Here is a 17,901-nt window from a genome sequence, read left to right as displayed (position 1 = left end):
CCGGGGATCAGGGCCAGGGCCGTTACTAAAAACCAGGGCCGAAGATCAGTAACCCCCACCCCATCCCCACCCGTTGCCATACCCATGTAAGGGCGGTAGTGGTAGATAAGCGGTAGTTTGTCTCTGTTGATCACTCATGTTTCCTAATCTTATCGTAAAGGCCAAGCTTTATCATTTCTTGTATGAATGTGATCAGATTTACCAAGCGTTTGCTGATAGGCATGGCAACGGGGCAGGGATGGGCCGGGTTTTGTAATCCCCGGCCCCGGTTTGTAATACCGTCCCCCGGCCCCGGCCCCGGTCCCCGGCGGGTACGGGGATTATCATCTCGTCCCCGGTCAAATTTTAGCAATCCCCGGTCAAAACCCGGTAAACCTCGGTCAAAACCCGGTAAAAAGTATGCTTTAGTTTGATTATACCGGGGATCCCCAGCCCCGACCCCGGCCCCGTTTTGAGTAATATTCCCCGTCCCCGGTTTGAGTCTATCGGGGATCCCCGGCCCCGGCCCCGGGACCCGTTTTAGCGGGGAATCCCCGTCCCCGTTCGGGTCGGGTGAACCGGGTTCCCCACCGGGTCGGGACAAATCACCATCCCTATTTGCTGAGTTGTTGTTTGTAACCAAGGATCGTAGTTGTTAAGTTGACACCAGTATTTGTGATAAGCTTTCAGTATTTCAGTTTGTAATATATTTCAACACCGGACATTTAGTTTTTAGACTGTTCAGTTGTTTAAATTATCCGTAAATTATATGTTGCAAATAACTGTAGAATATGTATGTTATTGATCCATAGTTCAATAGTCGTCACTACTCCGAGAAAGCAGGATGTGGCAATCCTTTGCCATCAACGATCGCTATAAAGCGATTTTTTTTTGTCTTTATTGAAGTTCATAATTTTTTCATTCATCACCGGATAATATTTTAATATTCAATTTATTAATTAAAAAATCTTTTTAAATACATATTCTATTAAAATCAAACCAACTCCGCGTTTATATTTATTCTAGAAAACCGATTTTAAAAACCTTTGTTTTTTAAAAACAAAAAAATCCGAGCCTCTAATTTAAGGGATTCAATGGTTAAATTCATGTTTTAAAATATGAACGAGATCAAAGTTAATTTCATTGTGATTCTTTAAAACGAGAAGCGTGGGAAGTTTATTTCCCAAATGGGAAGCCATTTGAAACTTAAAATAGAGATTTTGACACTGGTTTCTAAAAATCTGTTATATTTTGATATAATTTGTTAAGTCTACTCCAATCTGTATACCAAACATTACTTAAGAGATAGTTAAAATTAGTTTAAGGAGCCGTTTACCCAAACACTTACTCGGTAAAAGTCTACACTTTCATTTACCTTATCGGATAAGATTTTAGTCAATCAAAACGACATCATATATAACAATTTATCCGATAAATGTTTAATCGGATAATAGTTATGATATTCCCTTATCATATAAGACCCCCAGTTGACTGAAACAACCCGTTAATAGGTTAAAAGTTGATTCACCACATACTGGAGGGCCAAAAAGGTACATACATGAAAAATTGTGCGTGTATTCACTATTCTATAGCATAGGATCGTCTAGGGCTCGAAATTGAATTGCTTCTCTCTGCGTAATTGCGCATAATTTCTGCAAATAAACTTGATCTCAAAAGGAATCACTGAATCAGGGTTTTTTTCAGAGGCGATCGAGCTCGCCACGTTAATTCGTAAGTTGTTCTTATTAATTTACAGCTATATCAGTCGATTTCCTTCATCAAGTCTAGATTGAGAACGTTTAATTGATAATATTATACGAATTAAATCCAATTGGTTTTCAGATGCGTTTCGGTTTTATTTTATTTTTTGTTGCAGGTTTTCTGGGTTTTGGAAAACTAGGGTTTTTGTTGGTTGATTTTATCTGTTACGATGTCGGTAACGGCGGGTGTTAGTGATACTGTTATAGCGGTTAGGGATAAGCTTAGAGGTAAAATTGGGCAGACGAAAGTGAAGAGGTATTGGCCTGGTAAAGCTCCTGAGTGGGCAGATGATGGCGATGAAGAGGGTGATATACGAATGGCGAGGTCAGTCGCATTGGAGAAGGCTTTTCCTAGCAGGGAAGATTCTGATATCATGAAAAGAGATGATCCTAGGCTGCGTCGATTGGCGGAGAATAGGTTGGATAATAAGGAAGAAATAAGAGCTGATCATAGACGAATTAGACAAGCTGAAATTATTTCAACTGAGGAAGAGGAGCAGAGGAGACAAGAAAGGTTGGAATTTGAGGAAGATGATGAGGATGCTTTGGATGAAAGGAGGAGGAGGATTAGGGAAAAGTTGCTTCAGAGGGAGCAAGAGGAAGCTGCAATGATTCCTGAAGAGGAGGAGGAGGAGGAAGAGGAGGAAGAAGAGGAATCATCTGAGTACGAGACGGATTCAGAGGAAGAGCAAATGGGTATGGCTATGGTGAAGCCTGTGTTTGTGCCAAAATCAGAAAGAGATACTATTGCAGAACGTGAGAAGATTGAGGCGGAAGAACGGGCAATTGAGGAGTTAATGTTGAGAAGGGCGGAGGAGAGGAAGGTGGAGACAAAACAGATAGTTGTTGAGGAAATACGTAAAGATATGGAAATCCAAAAGAATTTGGAAGCCGAGGCTAATATTGCTGATGTAGACACAGATGACGAGTTGAATGAGGCGGAAGAATATGAAGCATGGAAGGCTCGGGAGATTGCTAGAATTAAAAGAGATAGAGAGGATCGGGATGCATTGGTGAAGGAGAGGGAAGAAATTGAGAGAGTTAGAAATATGACTGAGGAAGAGAGGAGAGAGTGGGAGAGGAAGAACCCGAAACCTGCTTCTGCCCCCAAACAGAAATGGAGGTTCATGCAGAAATACTATCACAAGGGTGCTTTCTTCCAGGACGATCCTGATGATACCGCCGCAACAGTTGGTTCTGATGGCATTTTCCACCGTGATTTCTCTGCACCAACTGGAGAGGATAAGATGGACAAGACTATTTTACCGAAAGTTATGCAGGTCAAGCACTTCGGTCGTAGTGGAAGAACAAAATGGACTCACCTTGTCAATGAGGATACCACTGATTGGAACAATCCGTAAGTACATTATCTTCTATACATTGCATCTTTTTGCATTTATTTTTCTGTCTTATGCATCAATGAGGTTGACCTGCTGAATTTTGTTTCTCTCATCTCCCAACTTGTCTTAACTTTTATTTTGATGCTGTAGTGTGACTGTGTGAGAGTACTTGTTTATTTGGTGAATGCTCAAATATTTTGGTGTTGGGTTCTAGAAATTGCTTTTTGCGGTTTGCAGGTTGGATGGAATTTTCTTTAAAATAATTCTAGTCTGTTTTTTGATTGGTCAGCTTGTAGTGAAAACATGTAAAAGAAACAGTTTTCTAAACTAATATGTTTTAATCAGTTCAGCAAGTCTCTCAGGGGATGTTTACCTTTTTTCATTAAGCCCTATATGGTTAAGTTGTCTGTCTGGATAAGCATGTCTGATTGAGGGACAAGGGACCGATGGTTCTGAGGGAGGCAAAGAGAGAGGGTTGGATCATTTCTGGCATTAATTTGTTTGATGTGGCTTAATGGGGACAAGTGAGGGGTCCTGGCTTATTCCATATAGCCATTTTGGCTTAATGGCTTAACTATCAGGTCATAAAGAAACACTCCTGTATGAGCGATTAAGCCATCCAGATCATTAAGGTCATTAAGTTGTAAATAAAAGCCTTGTGCGACTTCTCAGAGCTTTCTCAAGCTACATGAAATCTTTTAGTATTAGCATTTAGGCTCCTTCATAGACGTTTGTGTACTGTTAATAGCAGCAGACACCAAAGTATGATTCAGTCTGGTCCCATGTGCTCATCCATAACAAGTTTTATGTTCAAAGGCACAGTGTTCACTTTCTTGTTCATTGTAAATGTTTTTCTTCTTAGAATTACTTCCTGAATCCTGTTCTGTAAACCACACTTTCCAAGGAAAATATCATACGAGTGACTCTTGATTAAGTTTCGGAAATCCTACTTAAACATAAAGCCAGGTTGTTCCTGCTTACCACATAATGAAATTGATAAATGCAGGGTAATTATGTGATAACTGCTAATGTAATCACGTGATTCATATTATAGTCTTTCTGTTTGAGTTCTTACAAAAGCAACTCTATATTATAGCTTGTGAATGTAAAAATTTCTATGCCTATCTATATTGTCAATCTTTATTTCATATTTATTAGTTGCAAATTGATGGGTAGTAAATTAGTACATCATAAGTTGATTGATGAATAAAGTGATGACACATAACTGCTGATGTAACGAATAATAAGGTAATTCAAGGATGTCAAAGAGCTTGAAGCTTGCTCTCAGGATGGAGTTCACTAGGCCTTGATTATCAACTCTTTTTGGTTTTATTCTTATTGTTAGGGTAGTGTATCGTGCATAACCAAATTGCCTGACATCTTTACAGCCACATTTCCAAGGATAACAGGAAATTTTTCCTACATTCATTCAATCATGCTAAAGCATTTACATGTATCATATTGTATCTCCCATGATTCCTGTTTACTTTGTTAAGTTTAGTAGTTTCTAGTAATGTGTGTCATGATGTTAAGAAGTTTATGATTAAGGAGACCAAATCGTTTTTAGAGTTTTGGTTAGTGAACACATAGAATCATGTTATACAATCATCAAATACGTTTTAGGGTTTAATGGTCTACATCCTTGAGGGCTACTTGCTAATTCTAAAGTTTTTGGGTTTTTGGCCAAGTAGCTGGAAAGCCCTAATGCCATGCACAGTGTTTGGCAGATCATTTTTTTTGAAGCACCTACATTTTACGAAATGGTCAAGAAGGGTATGAACAAATACATAATACAGTCAGTAGTTTGTGGAAGTTAAGTGGTATAATCTTCCCCTTCTCTCCTTTAGCGAGTTGAGAGATACCTAAAGGAAAACTTAAAATTGCAGAAGTTCAACACAAGCTTAGCTTAACTTTTTTATATGGCAAAGCCGCAAAGTGCAACATGGAAAGAATTTTTTTGGTCAATCAATATAACAAAGTTTCAAAATATCCTATTTAATGTAACAAAGTTTCAAAATTTTTGAGTCAATGTAACAAAGTTTAAAAAATTCCTACTTTTTGGTGACGTGAATGTCAAGTTTATTGTCCTCGTTGCTATAACCCCTTCGTAATTATTTCATAAACCCTTATCCACGTCATGAGATGTTGCAGGATCAATAGGTTATCTGTCAAAATGGGTACAAAATAGGAAATTTTGAAGCTTTTTTTACATTGATTGAGAGAAAAAATATTCGTTACACTAAATAGGAACTAAAACAAACTCTGTTGTATTTTGATGCACTTTTCCCTTTTTTTATGTAAAACTGAAAAATGAAGTCTATCTCAAGAACTGAAGGTAACGAACGTGGTATACCTGGAAAATATCCAAGTGTGAAATTCACTTTTGCTAGTCAAGCCAAGTATTTAACATTTCACCCCTTAAAGCTAAAACCTTAACCAAACATGTAGTGTTAAAGCATTATTGGCTGCCTTTTAAGCTAGTAATGATCCCATTTTTCTACTACATCTTATACCTTGCTTATAGGGTAGTTTAGGCTTAATAAATCATAACCTTATACCTTTGCTTATATGGTATCTTTGACCTAATAAATCATAACTTTATACCTTTGCTTATGGTATTTTAGGCCTAAAAATCATATTCATTCGTACTTTCTAGCAAACAAAATTTAAAGGGGACAACCATTTGGAAATGCTTGATACCTATTATGATCCATGACACCTGAGAAGCTTATTAGGCTATGTTTGGCAAACTACCTCATAAGCTAGTTGTTGGCTAATAAACCAGTTGTTAAACTAATCATGTTTGATAAAAACTAGCTGATAAGCTAGATGACAATGTAAAATGACCTAAAAAGGCATGTTGAAGAATTAATTGGAAAAATATAAGTGGCAAAATCGGAAAAGGAAGTGGAAAAGAAACCCCGAGGTTATTGAAATGCTATCTAAAGTAGCTTTTCAAAAAGCGTAGCTTATGGCTAACCAAATGGGGCTTTTTCAATAAGCCCAAAAAATAAGCTAGCTTATGGTTACTTTGGTCTTAGTAGTGGGAGCTTATTTGTTGGTGATGAATATGCCTCATTTCACATTTGGTCATTGGCTAGCTTATGGTTACGAAACATGGTCTTAATGGTTCAAGTTTGCTCTGTTTTATGTAACAAATCAAAAAATACGTATGCACGAGTGTCTTCTTAATTTCAGAGGTAAATAACGAGCTAAATCTCATTTGCTTAAACTTATTCTGCATGAAGTGAATAGGAAAACAACGAAATGTATTTATGACGGAATTATCTGCAGCTTGTTGAATACTTTGATTCATATTGCAATTAGATTGAGATTTTCACTTTTGTTTCGGGTGCAATGACTACTCCTTCCCTCCCATTCAAGAAAAAATGTTACGGATATTTTTCAAACGTCTATAATAACTTTATAACAAAAACAAAGCAGAAGAATGCTCTGGACCCAACTTAACCTCATCCATTTACTTGTAATATGGTGGGCATATAGGTATCTTTATCTCATCTAACTTTCTCTCTTTGTCGCACTTTTCACAAGCTTGGGGTTTTCACGGAAACTACCGCTCTACTCTTTTGGGTAGAAGTCAGGTTTGCGTACATTTTACGCTAGACCCCATCACCGAGGGTGATATACCGGGTTTCAATTGGTTCTATGACTACATTTCTTTTTCTTGAGCGATCATATCCGAGTCTCCTAATTGTCACAATTTTCACAAGCGTGGGGTTTTCACGAAAATTGCTGCTCTACTCTTTGGGTTAGAGGTTAGGTTATGTGTACATCTTACGTTAGACACCATCTCCGAGGGCGATATATTGGTTTCATTTGGTTTTATGATGATATTTCTGTCTCTTGAACGGTCATAGTTTTTCCAAAATCTTAAAATTCATATGCCATGGAACCTTATATACTACTTCCCAAAACCCCTTTAACATGTTTTTAATGTTTTGCAGCTGGACATACAACGATACGCTTCGGGCAAAATACAACACCAAAATGGCGGGTATGAATGCGCCTATAGCAAAACCTAAAGGTAAAAAGATCAAGGATTGGGAATCTCGTTGAAACTACGAGGTCGTCGAGTTAATGAAATATGTAAGCATTTAGCACGTGATCATCGATCTTTATCTGTATTTGATATCCTGCTTCAAAGTCGGAATAGAACTAGCATAACCTTTACGAGGGACCTTGAATATTTATGTTTTGTTCTCTTGCCGGTTTCACCGTTAGTTTATATGTATTATTCGATCAGCTAGAAGTTGATCGGTCATCTTTACAGAAATATAATCTGCAAATGGATGGAAATGCTCATTTTGATTCAATTATTCGCACTGCGTTCCTTGAGGAATTTACGCTCTTATTGATCGTACGTTTATCCTATTTGACTTTCTCGCCTTGTAAGTTGGCTTAGGGAGCGTTTGGTATGTGGACAAGACTTGATTCGACAGGACTAGATGGACGAAAGTGAGGTAGGTGGGTGAAAGAAATGCTGAAGGTTTTATGGTTTTAATTTAACATCGGATCGTTTAAGTAATAGAGTTCGGTTCCGTGAGAATGAAAGTTATGACGATAAGGGTCAGAAGAGATTTCCACTATTGGATCAATTATAAATGAAAATCATAAATGAGATGCATCAAGATGTACCGGATCAATTCCTATGAGAAGCGCAATTCATTTGATGGGGGTGAGATTGAAAGTGATCAAGGGTCCATATTTCTTCTTATACTTCTCATCTTAACTCCTATTCTCACACGATTCTTCGTCTTAAGTAATTTATCAATCTTATCTCATCTTCCTAATTTTTGTTCCACTTATTATGGTGGAATAGGGGCATTTCGATCCTACTCGGTCTTATACTGTTTTCTAATTTGTTACACCAAATCTGGGACATGTTTTTGTTCTGTCATGTACTTTGTACAATGGAAGTGCATGCTGTTGACGGTTTGTGCAATTTAAGCTTTTGATGAAAAATTAAACCTAACATTCGTTAAATGGCTTACGACTGTACTGTAAAGGTTCTAAGGTAGCAAAATTTCTTATTGGGCAAGTTTCAATCCGCATGAAAATACGTAATGACATGGACGTTGCCTCAAAGAGAGGTTCAATGAACCATACGTGTTTGTGAATCTGCGGACTACTATGATTTAGGAATGTGTTCATAAGTTCAGTTAACTTTGTTTCCAAAACTGGGAAGGTCAAAAATATGTCTACCATCAGTTTTATTTCCAAACTATATGTAAACTCGACAACTCAATTAAATCTAACTCGAAAAATAGTTCGAATAATCCAACTCAACCAATTTAAAACCTAATCAAAATCTAAAATCTATAAAATGAATTTGTTGGGTTAGATACAAATCGATCTAAGTTAAAATTCAAATTATCTTTCAAATTCGTGAACGATGATACAAAATAACATAAAAATAAGAGTAAATTACATGAAAAAGTAATGTACTTTAACTTGATTCCTATTTTGAGTAACATACTTTCAAAACGTTTATTTTGGTGCTTAAAATGTAAAATTTTAAACTTTTAAATATCCAAGTAACCGGTTGAAGCATTAACCGGTTACCATGCTGATGTGACGAGTGATGAAATGAAACTGGGTTGAATAACAAATAATACTGAGTTGGATACCACATCACTGACTACATCAGTATGGTAACCGGTTAATGCTTCAACCGGTTATCCGGTCACTTAAACCACTTAAATGTTTAAAACTTTACATTTTAGGTATCAAAATAGAAGTTTTAAAAGTGCGTTACCCAAAATAAAAATCAAGTAAAAGTACGTTACTTTTTTCATGCAATTTGCTCTAAAAAGAATGGACGTATTGCAAAATAAAAAAACTAGAAGGGCCAAAATGGCCTTTTCTCCAAACTATTTCTGCACTTAGAAAAGTCAACCATTGAATCCGATGAACATCGAACTAATCCCCATCTGTGCGTGTTTCAAATCTCTGCGATATCAACTCTCCCATGGCGGACAATGACCAAAACTCGGAAGTCAAAGATTCTCCATCAGTTTCAGCATCTGTAAGCCTCTCTATCTCAGTATTTCTCTTCATATGTAGGTAATAAACCAGTCAATTACGTTTAAATTGAATTACATTTGTCTTACAAATCACGATGTTTACTTACAGTATCTGGAAGTAAATTGCATAAGTTCAAGCAAGATCAGGCGATTTTCTGTTGGTACGGAGGCCGGATTTGCATTGAATTTAATCAACAGAAAGATAAATGATGGATTGCCGCTGGCTTTGTATATTGAAGCAGTTAAAGAAGGGGAAGAGCCCATCAGTTTTGGTCCTAATTCGGTTCTTATATGCCATGGCCATGGCTGGAAGCTGCAGACAGTTACTGAACCAGAAGGTGCAGCTAGACTCTTGATTTCATATATTATTTTCAATTGTGAAGATGTTTTTTGTTCATTGGGAAAAACATGTTGACAAATTTTTTAAAGCAATCATCAGAAAAACCATAAGTATTGGGAAATTTATGAGTATACAGCAGGTTACAAAGTAAGGTTTGTTTGTTCCCTCATAAATATGTAGCTAGAGGTACATTCTTGAGTTTTTTAGGAAGGCCAGGGAAACCACATGTTAGGGCCCCTCATTGGCACATAAATTGACACACAAAGGGTGAAATTCTAGACAACTAAGGGTCTGTTTGTTAGCAGCTTAATGAGCTCAATGAGCTTAGTGAGACTCGAAGTTTATTTGGTCAGTTATACATGACTGTTTGGTAGTGGCTTAATGATATCGAAAGTGACTTATTCAGATAGTTTTTAAGGGGAGCTTTATGCAAAAAGTCAAGTTTTTTCAAAACCTGCCCCTCCCAGATAACAAACATGCTCATATCATCTATGAAAAAACTCTCCCAAACAAAAACCTTCCCAATCTATACAAGCAAATTAATCCATACAGACGGTTTATTCATACAGGACTTAATGGAAAACCAACCAAACAGCCCCTAAGTTACCATGAGGAAATTTCAAACACTTTGGACAATCCTGCTAGGTTGGCAAGCCGTGAATTTTTCGTTTGTCAATTTATGAGATCCTAACACTTAAGATCGATATGGAATCATTTTGCCTCTGCAAAAAATAAGAGATGGTTTGTAGTATGTATGAATAATTTTATGCTATCAACTGCTTGAATGTATGATGATTCGAGTTTTAGGTTTTTGCATATTGATTTTATAGGTCAAATGTATCTTTAACTTCATAGGGTGTATATCTTTTCAAAATTGGTGTAGTATTAAAACCTTTTTTCTTATAATTTGATTCATTTTTAGAGGTGTTTCAAGAAATTTCTTCGTTATAACTTTGTATTCTTGGGTCTTCAAGGAGGTGCAAGAGCTAGGGCAAGTGCCAGGAGAAGAGATAAATATGAATCATCTCCACCGGTATGTGTCTTTCTGTTAGTGTTTCAGTTTCTATTTCCAGAATAGCAAAACCTGATGAAGCTTCAATATTAGCATCAAGCTATGTGATACTAGTGGCAGTAAATATCCACAAAGGAAACTGGGTAGATATAGTTCTGAAAGTTCCAACTGAATCATAAATCTCTCTACTACAGAGGAGAAACCAACGTGAGCAAAGCCCTTATCTCTTCTAGCAGTTGGCAATCTTCAGGATATAAGTTGAAAATTTGCCATTACAAATTAACAGTGATCTTTCTTTTCTATCGTGGGCTTATAGTCAAACTACAAACATCAAATTGCAGCTATCAAAACTGTCCATATGCTATATGCTTCTTTTCATGGTTAACGAGATGTTATGGACCTTTGACTAGATAGATTTATATTTCAATTTATACGTACTTGCCTGGTTTGATGATGTCTTTTGTACCGCATCCTGAATGTATAAATCTTCGCCACTTGATCTGAAATGCATAAACATTGGGACTTCTGACAGTCCAGGGCTGTATAAACAATCACCAGTTGGGGATTACTATGCGATGAGCTCAGTTTCGGCATTTCTGCCAAGAAACGAACGAAACTCATACTCGCCTTTTAGGGTCACTAAATATAAAACCGGTGCTTTTCTAACGGTGGGTTCCCCACATCTGAGCTATGCAATCGCACCCAGTAATTTTCATTTGTGTTTGACATCTTCATTGGTACTCTGTGACACTTGAGATTGTATTTCTTGAATTTATACTAATATGAAGCATAAGAGTTCTGTAGACTTAATTGGTAAACCTGGATGATTTTTAGTCATTCTCCTGGGAAGCACTAGTTTAGTGAATTAAAATCTCTCGTCGCCCTTTTGTTCCACCAATCATGTGAAAACACATCATTATTTTATTTAAGTATACATTTATTTAATTCATCTTGTTATGGTCTTTCCTCAATAAAACGATGATGTGTTTTAACGTGATTGGTGCCAGGGAGGGGACACTGGATTTGGGTTTTTGTTTCTAGTTTGGTTACAAAGGCAAAAGTTATGGACAATGGAGTTCCATGATTAAATATACTTGGAGGTCATATCTCATTCTATTGTTTGTCATTTCTATATGCAGGGCTTGGATGACTTACATTCAACAAAAGGACTATTACCATCGGTTATCGGTGTCGGGTACATAGCGAAAGTCGTGCTGGCTTTTGTCTTGCTTTTTGTGCTCGGTGCAATTTTCACGTTAGCTCTTGAGAACCTCCCCAGACTTCTACTTTTTATCAACTCTTCAATGTAAGTACACCAATGTATATTAATCCTAGCACGTTTCTGGTTATGGCACTTGTTTCATTCTATAAATGCCAGTCTCCAAAACTGTGTAAAGTTGGTAAAAGATTCAAGTGATACCATTACTCCATCAGGGGCGCCTTTGACCATCTCCAACGACAACACCAGAAAGAACACCAAATTGGTGGGCCCATGAACACCACCATAAAATTGCACTCCACTCAGATGGCATATATGCTGTTTCTCTCCCACTCCAACATTTTCTCGTTCTTTTTGCCTGCCAGGTGGAGCCTCCAAACCTGTAAAATGGTGTTTTTGCAGTACCGTTGGAGATGCCCTTAGGTAAATATGCATAGCATATTAAGCCAATTGTCTTATTTGACTTCCAATGGGTTAGGGTTGAAATACACAACTTAAATGATGCTTAGGGACCGTTTACTAAACGCTTACACGGTGAGCGCTTATCAGGTCATTTTACCTTATTGGATGAACGTGGCAAGGACCGTAAATCTTGACTGGTAAGAGTGATGAAAAGGGCCGAGAGTCTTACTCGGTAGGTGAGGGTGACAACTCTTACCCAGTTAGCGCTTACCTGATAAATTATTGCATACGATGCCATCTTAATGGTTTAGAATCTTACCCAGTAAGGTAAGTGAGAGTGTTGACTCTTACCGGTAAGCCGTTTGGGTAAACAGCCCCTTAGTTTCATGCTCCATATGGCCCCCTTGTCTACCAATTCTTGATGACTTTTCTGGGCTGCAGTAGGCAAAATTTAGGAATTTGCCTTTGATGGGAAACTGGCAAGCTTAACCTTCTTGAAATAATCTCTCTTAGTTGAAGGTTTGAGTGCACAAAATTTCTAGTACCCGAGACCTCCCAGTTAGAGAGGTCAGGTCTGCATATATCTTACCCCACAAGACCCCACCTCCAGGTGGAATACACCGAGTTTGGTTGGTTTGGTCTGATTTAGGAAACTAGCAAGCTTAACCTTCTTGAAATAATCTCACTTAGTTGAAAGTTTTGAGTATGGGTAGATAATCATCTATCGACCATTTGACAGATGATTTTTACGAGGGATGCTTGACGTGGCACCATGTGGGCTCCATCCGTCATGTACTGAAGTGCAAGCGGGTATCATGGGCATCATCGTCTTTAACATTGTAGCAGTCGATAATGTTGGACTTTTGGATCTTTCGAGCTGCTAATGCTATGGATCCTGGTGAGTTATCCTGTATCTTTGTCCTGGTGGTGTAGTACTCCGTTAAGAGTACTATCACTTTCTCCCATTCTTGAAATCTCTCCAGGTTGGAGAGATTAAAAGACGGGTGAATCCACTTCGGACTAAACTTACTTGAAAGGGCCATATTCGATTTAATTAGGTATAATCGTGTGTGTGTGTGTCTATTGGATCGTAAATATGTTTAAGTATCCCGTTTATATATGGTATATTTTGTAATCTCAATATTGCAATGGTTGATTCTATTTATACACCCCCACCATTCTATTTAAACAAACGCTTTAATTTTAAGATTCTAATCTATTAAAACGACATCGTATGTAATAATTTATTCGGTAAGCGCTTATCGGGTAAAAGTCGTCACTCTCATTTACCAGGTCTTAGATCTTGTCATCACTCTTACCATGTAAGGTAAATTGACCCGCTTAGCGTTTACTGGTAAAGTAAATTGACATCGCCCTTGTCATCGTTCTGCGGTTATTGTTATGTTCATCTGGTAAGATAAATTGATCTGTTTAACTCTTACTGAATAAGTGTTTTGTAAATGACCCTTAAATATGGAATATAATAGAAATTTATTTCTCTCATACTACACATTTTTCGGGAGTTTTTCGAATTTGAAAAAATATTAAAAAATTCGTTGAAAAGAAAAACTGTCTTGAATTTTCAAAATCTTATATATGTTTTTTTATTTTGAAAAATCTTATAAAATTAATCCCTCGTTTTTTGCAGGTTTGATAAGTTACTTTAATTTGATTCATATTTTAGATTACGTATTTTCAAAACTTTTATTTTGGTATCTAAAATGTAAAGTTTTAAACATTTAAGTACCCGGGTAACCAGTTGAAGCATTAACCGGTTACCATGTTGATGTGGCGAGTGATGTAGTATCCAACTCAGTATTATTTGTTGAAGCATTAACCGGATACCACATCACTCGTCGCATCAGCATGGTAACCGGTTAATGCTTCAACCAGTTACCTGAGTACTTAAATGTTTAAAATTTTACATTTTAGGTACCAAAATGAAAGTTTTGAAAGTACGATACCCAAAATAGGAATCATAGATAAAGAAGATAACTTTTTCACAAAATCCGGACATCTTTATCTTCAATTAGTATTCGACAACCGAATATTTTACCATCTAAAAAAATATTAAGATAATAAAATTGTTTTTATAGTAGAGGATATAACAAAAATATGAAAATGAGAACAACCAAATTAATGTGATTTTACACTGAAATCACATGTGATCATGGAACATAGTCAAACAAAGTGGAGACTTGGCCCATGACCCCACATGTAGTTTTATACGTGATTTTAATATAAACTTATATCTGATTTAATAGTTTTCATATTATTTTATTTGATTATTATTCTCGTTTAAACCTGTTTTATCCCTCGGTAGTTTATATATTTAATTATCTAAACATAAATGGTGGAAAAATTTCCATGAAAAGAGTGAGATGTGCCAATGCACCCAAGGAATAAGAAAAGGACAAATACTAAATTGCAAGTGAGGAGGGTAGTTGGTGCTTCATATTGTTTATATATTTTTGGCAAAAAATATGAAAGTAGTAGTATGATCATGTGAGATAATACTCTTTTTGTGAGACATCTTTTTTACACTTGAAACTTCATAACAAAGCATCGTGAAAGTAACTTTCATAGTGTTTTTGACGTGAAGATCCAGTTTTTTTTAACCTTCATAACATTTTGTTGTGAAGTTTCAAGTGTAAAAACCGTGTCTCATGAAAACAGTCTTATCTCATGTGAACCCATCCCTCAGTAGTTATATGACTTGTGTATTCTTAAATAAAAAGATTGATTGTATACTTCAACTCTGAAATCATATCAGTTATATCATTTTAATTTAACCAATACATGAATTTATAAATCTAATAATAAAATAATCAACGAATTATGAGTCTATAACTCTCTCGTCTATATTAAAAAAATGGACCGTTTGTTTATGTTAAAACCCTCGATTATGAAAACAGAACAAATATTGATTTGTTCTTATAACATATATTATATTTCCGCTAAATATAATTTCATTGATAGGATATCAGTATTTGGTTAAGATATAAACATATACTGTCTAAACTATAAATTTCAAACCCATATAATTACTGATTTAAAAAGATCCCCTTATGGTCACAGAGATTTAAATGCAGTGACTCCCGGCTACTCGCGAAGCGAATGACTGTCTTAGTATTAATCGGCTCGCATAGCAAATTGAATATCCAAATTAATTAAAAAAAATATTCAATTAAAATTCAACCTTTCATTTTCTTAAGAATTATTTATGAAATTCCAAAAGTCAACCTTTTCATCAAAATGGTTGTTAACAAGTGAACACTCTCTCCATCATATAACACAATCTCGTTTACTTAAAAAATAACCAAAATAAAAATGTTGTATTTACTAAAAAAGAAAAATAAATCAATAACTTTTTTGAAATATATATAATATTTATATATGACAAATGCAACAAATAAACTCACACACCTTCCTCATCTTTGGTGATATCTGAACCCTTAACCTTTTAGGAGATCGAAGACTACGATACCATTAAGACAAATATCATTTGCTATAAATTAAAGAGACCAAAAGGATAAAAAGGTGAGAGGCCCCATTATAATTGGACATAAAAGAGCACTAATTTATTTTTCCAACACCAAACCAAAGGGTTTTTGGTCCTCTGATCTCTTAGAAAGTTAGGAGTTCAAACTTCACCAAAGATGAGAAAAAAATGTGTGAATTTATTTATTGCATTTACCGATATAAATATTATATACATTACATTTTGTAGTTATCATTGATATGATAACTACAAAATAATGAGAATATTTAAATAAAGAAAACACAAATAAATAGAGAAAAATAGAAAAGAAAAAGATTTCTATTTTTTTAGAATTTGTTGTGATTTATGATTGGAATGTGACCAAGTCAAGGTTTTCAAGATTTTCCAAGAAATGAGTGTGAAATTCTCATAACAATAAGAGAGAATGCTCTTTTGTCAATTTGTGGGGTAGCAGACAAGGGTTTAAACCAGAACGTTTGTGATTTATGTAAATACGAGACAGTTTACGGGTGTGTATCGGCAGGTTGGGTGGGTTTAGGTGGATTAATCAAAAACCCAATTAGATTTCGGATATGAAAACCAAGCCTTAAATTTTAGATTAGACTTTATTCTCAACCTTTGGATTAGATCTACAATCTGACAATCTGAACATTCATAAACGTCACATGACTTCTCAATAATCACAAAATTGTCACCATACAACTCTAGATCATTAGTTTATAAAGTTGATCAATGAACATAAATTGGTCTTACGGGTCTCACGTAGACCTAACCCTATATATAAAAATATAAATAATGTATTAAAATAAATATTAGGTAATATAACGTTTTTATCAATAAAATGGTTGTTAATGTGTGAACATAGACCTCGTTTTTTTTGCTTCTATGATACACATGCATCATCATATTTCTTATTTCTTTTGAATAAAAAAATAAATAATTATGAAAATTATTTATGAAAAAAAATAAAAAATAATTTGATTTTGAAAATTATTATTTGCAATATTTTCCATATGATTTAATGTAGAAGCTGATAGCAATGGAATAAACAAAAATATTTAAAAAATAATAACTTGACTTTTTAATAAAATAAATTATCATTAAATATTAAAATAGGAGACAAGGTGTGGCTGCTTGGAAGTTACTTTGAAAAGGGCACTAAAGTCATTTCGGTCAAAAGATCGTGTTGACTCTTGACTTCTTTATTTAATGGTCCACTCAATATATATAATATATATACTAATGATGTAACTGTACCATACAATATGAATGAATCACAATTTTGAAATGTTAGTTTAGTTTTGAATCACGAGTTTGTGTAGTTATTTTACGAGTCAAATAATATATAAAGTTGAAGGTTAATACGATGTATTAGTGAGATCGATTGGAAAAATAATTGCACACATGTTGAGTTTCTAAACCCAAATAAAGTTGAAGGGTTGGGGTCGGGCACATGCAGGATCTGAAACCTTTTTAGATATTGTTGCTTCAAATTTCAGTTTACTTCAAAAAAAATAAGAACTTTGAATTTGAATTTGGGTTTAAAATATGAAACAACAAAGTATCAAACAATTTTGGGAAGACCAAACATGTAAATATGGTTTATTTAAATATGAAACTTTGACCAAACAAATGGTATGTTTTAAGCATTTGTACATTATGCATAATAGTTTGTACTTAAGAGATTTGTGAATCTCTTGCATAAATTGATATTACTTTATGTTTTGAGGCTTGTAATTAAGACTTTTGGTCTAAATGTTTATTATTGTAGTGTGTGTGTGTGTATATATATATATGTATATATATATATATATATAATATAGAAGATGATAAAAATTCATTCATTATAATCATGACTTCAGATTAGGAAACAAAATAAAATAAGATATTTACTAGACTAGATGGATTGCTAAGATTGATTTGTATGGTTTATTAGAATTGGATGATTTGTAAATGAAACGTCCCATATATATATATATATATATATACTATATACTATATTATAAAGCATTTGACAAAAGTTCTTAAAAACCACTTTTTATGCGTAAAATACTGTTTATTAATGCATATTACTTAAAACTCAAGATTACAAATAGATTGTAATAAGTACAACTTATTAAAGCTTCATATTTGAATTCGTGTAACTAACTCCAGATAAACATAATCAAATATAAAATAAACATATCATTTTAAATATAAAAAATATAAAATATAATTAGGATAATCATTGAGTTCTAACAGAATACTTAATTATTATCTTTATAAAATGTTATATTATTAAACCAAAAATAAATTATTTCGTT

General features: G+C 34.9%; 2 protein-coding genes across 2 annotated transcripts; both read left to right on the top strand.

Moving 5' to 3' along the window:
- The first annotated feature begins 1,567 nt into the window (after positions 1–1,567).
- On the top strand, positions 1,568–7,413 carry LOC112520312 (microfibrillar-associated protein 1-like). The gene is made up of 3 exons (XM_025128650.1): positions 1,568–1,710; positions 1,856–3,096; positions 7,045–7,413. The coding sequence occupies exons 2-3, from the start codon at positions 1,910–1,912 to the stop codon at positions 7,154–7,156; spliced, it is 1,299 nt and encodes a 432-aa protein (XP_024984418.1). The 5' UTR covers positions 1,568–1,710; positions 1,856–1,909; the 3' UTR covers positions 7,157–7,413.
- A 1,580-nt stretch (positions 7,414–8,993) lies between these two features.
- Positions 8,994–13,279, top strand: LOC112519609. The gene is made up of 5 exons (XM_025127814.1): positions 8,994–9,125; positions 9,233–9,461; positions 10,438–10,496; positions 11,615–11,781; positions 12,836–13,279. Exons 1-5 carry the CDS (start codon positions 9,069–9,071, stop codon positions 12,837–12,839), a joined length of 516 nt encoding a protein of 171 aa, XP_024983582.1. The 5' UTR covers positions 8,994–9,068; the 3' UTR covers positions 12,840–13,279.
- Positions 13,280–17,901: the final 4,622 nt, after the last annotated feature.

The sequence above is a fragment of the Cynara cardunculus genome, assembly GCF_001531365.2.
Source record: "Cynara cardunculus var. scolymus isolate 2C chromosome LG 10, CcrdV1, whole genome shotgun sequence".
In the NCBI taxonomy this organism is placed as follows: domain Eukaryota; kingdom Viridiplantae; phylum Streptophyta; class Magnoliopsida; order Asterales; family Asteraceae; genus Cynara; species Cynara cardunculus.
Note: the sequence above shows the minus strand (reverse complement) of the source record. Positions and strands in the feature narration are given on the sequence as shown.

What these genes read in the sequence shown, in the direction of transcription:
- LOC112520312 (XM_025128650.1), top strand. Translation starts at nt 1,910, where the DNA reads ATGTCGGTAACGGCGGGTGTTAGTGATACTGTTATAGCGGTTAGGGAT. An exon ending in ACCACTGATTGGAACAATCC is followed by an intron (nt 3,097 to 7,044) that starts GTAAGTACATTA and finishes AATGTTTTGCAG; the next exon opens with CTGGACATACAACGATACGC.
- LOC112519609 (XM_025127814.1), top strand. Translation starts at nt 9,069, where the DNA reads ATGGCGGACAATGACCAAAACTCGGAAGTCAAAGATTCTCCATCAGTT. An exon ending in CTCCATCAGTTTCAGCATCT is followed by an intron (nt 9,126 to 9,232) that starts GTAAGCCTCTCT and finishes GTTTACTTACAG; the next exon opens with TATCTGGAAGTAAATTGCAT. An exon ending in AATATGAATCATCTCCACCG is followed by an intron (nt 10,497 to 11,614) that starts GTATGTGTCTTT and finishes TTCTATATGCAG; the next exon opens with GGCTTGGATGACTTACATTC.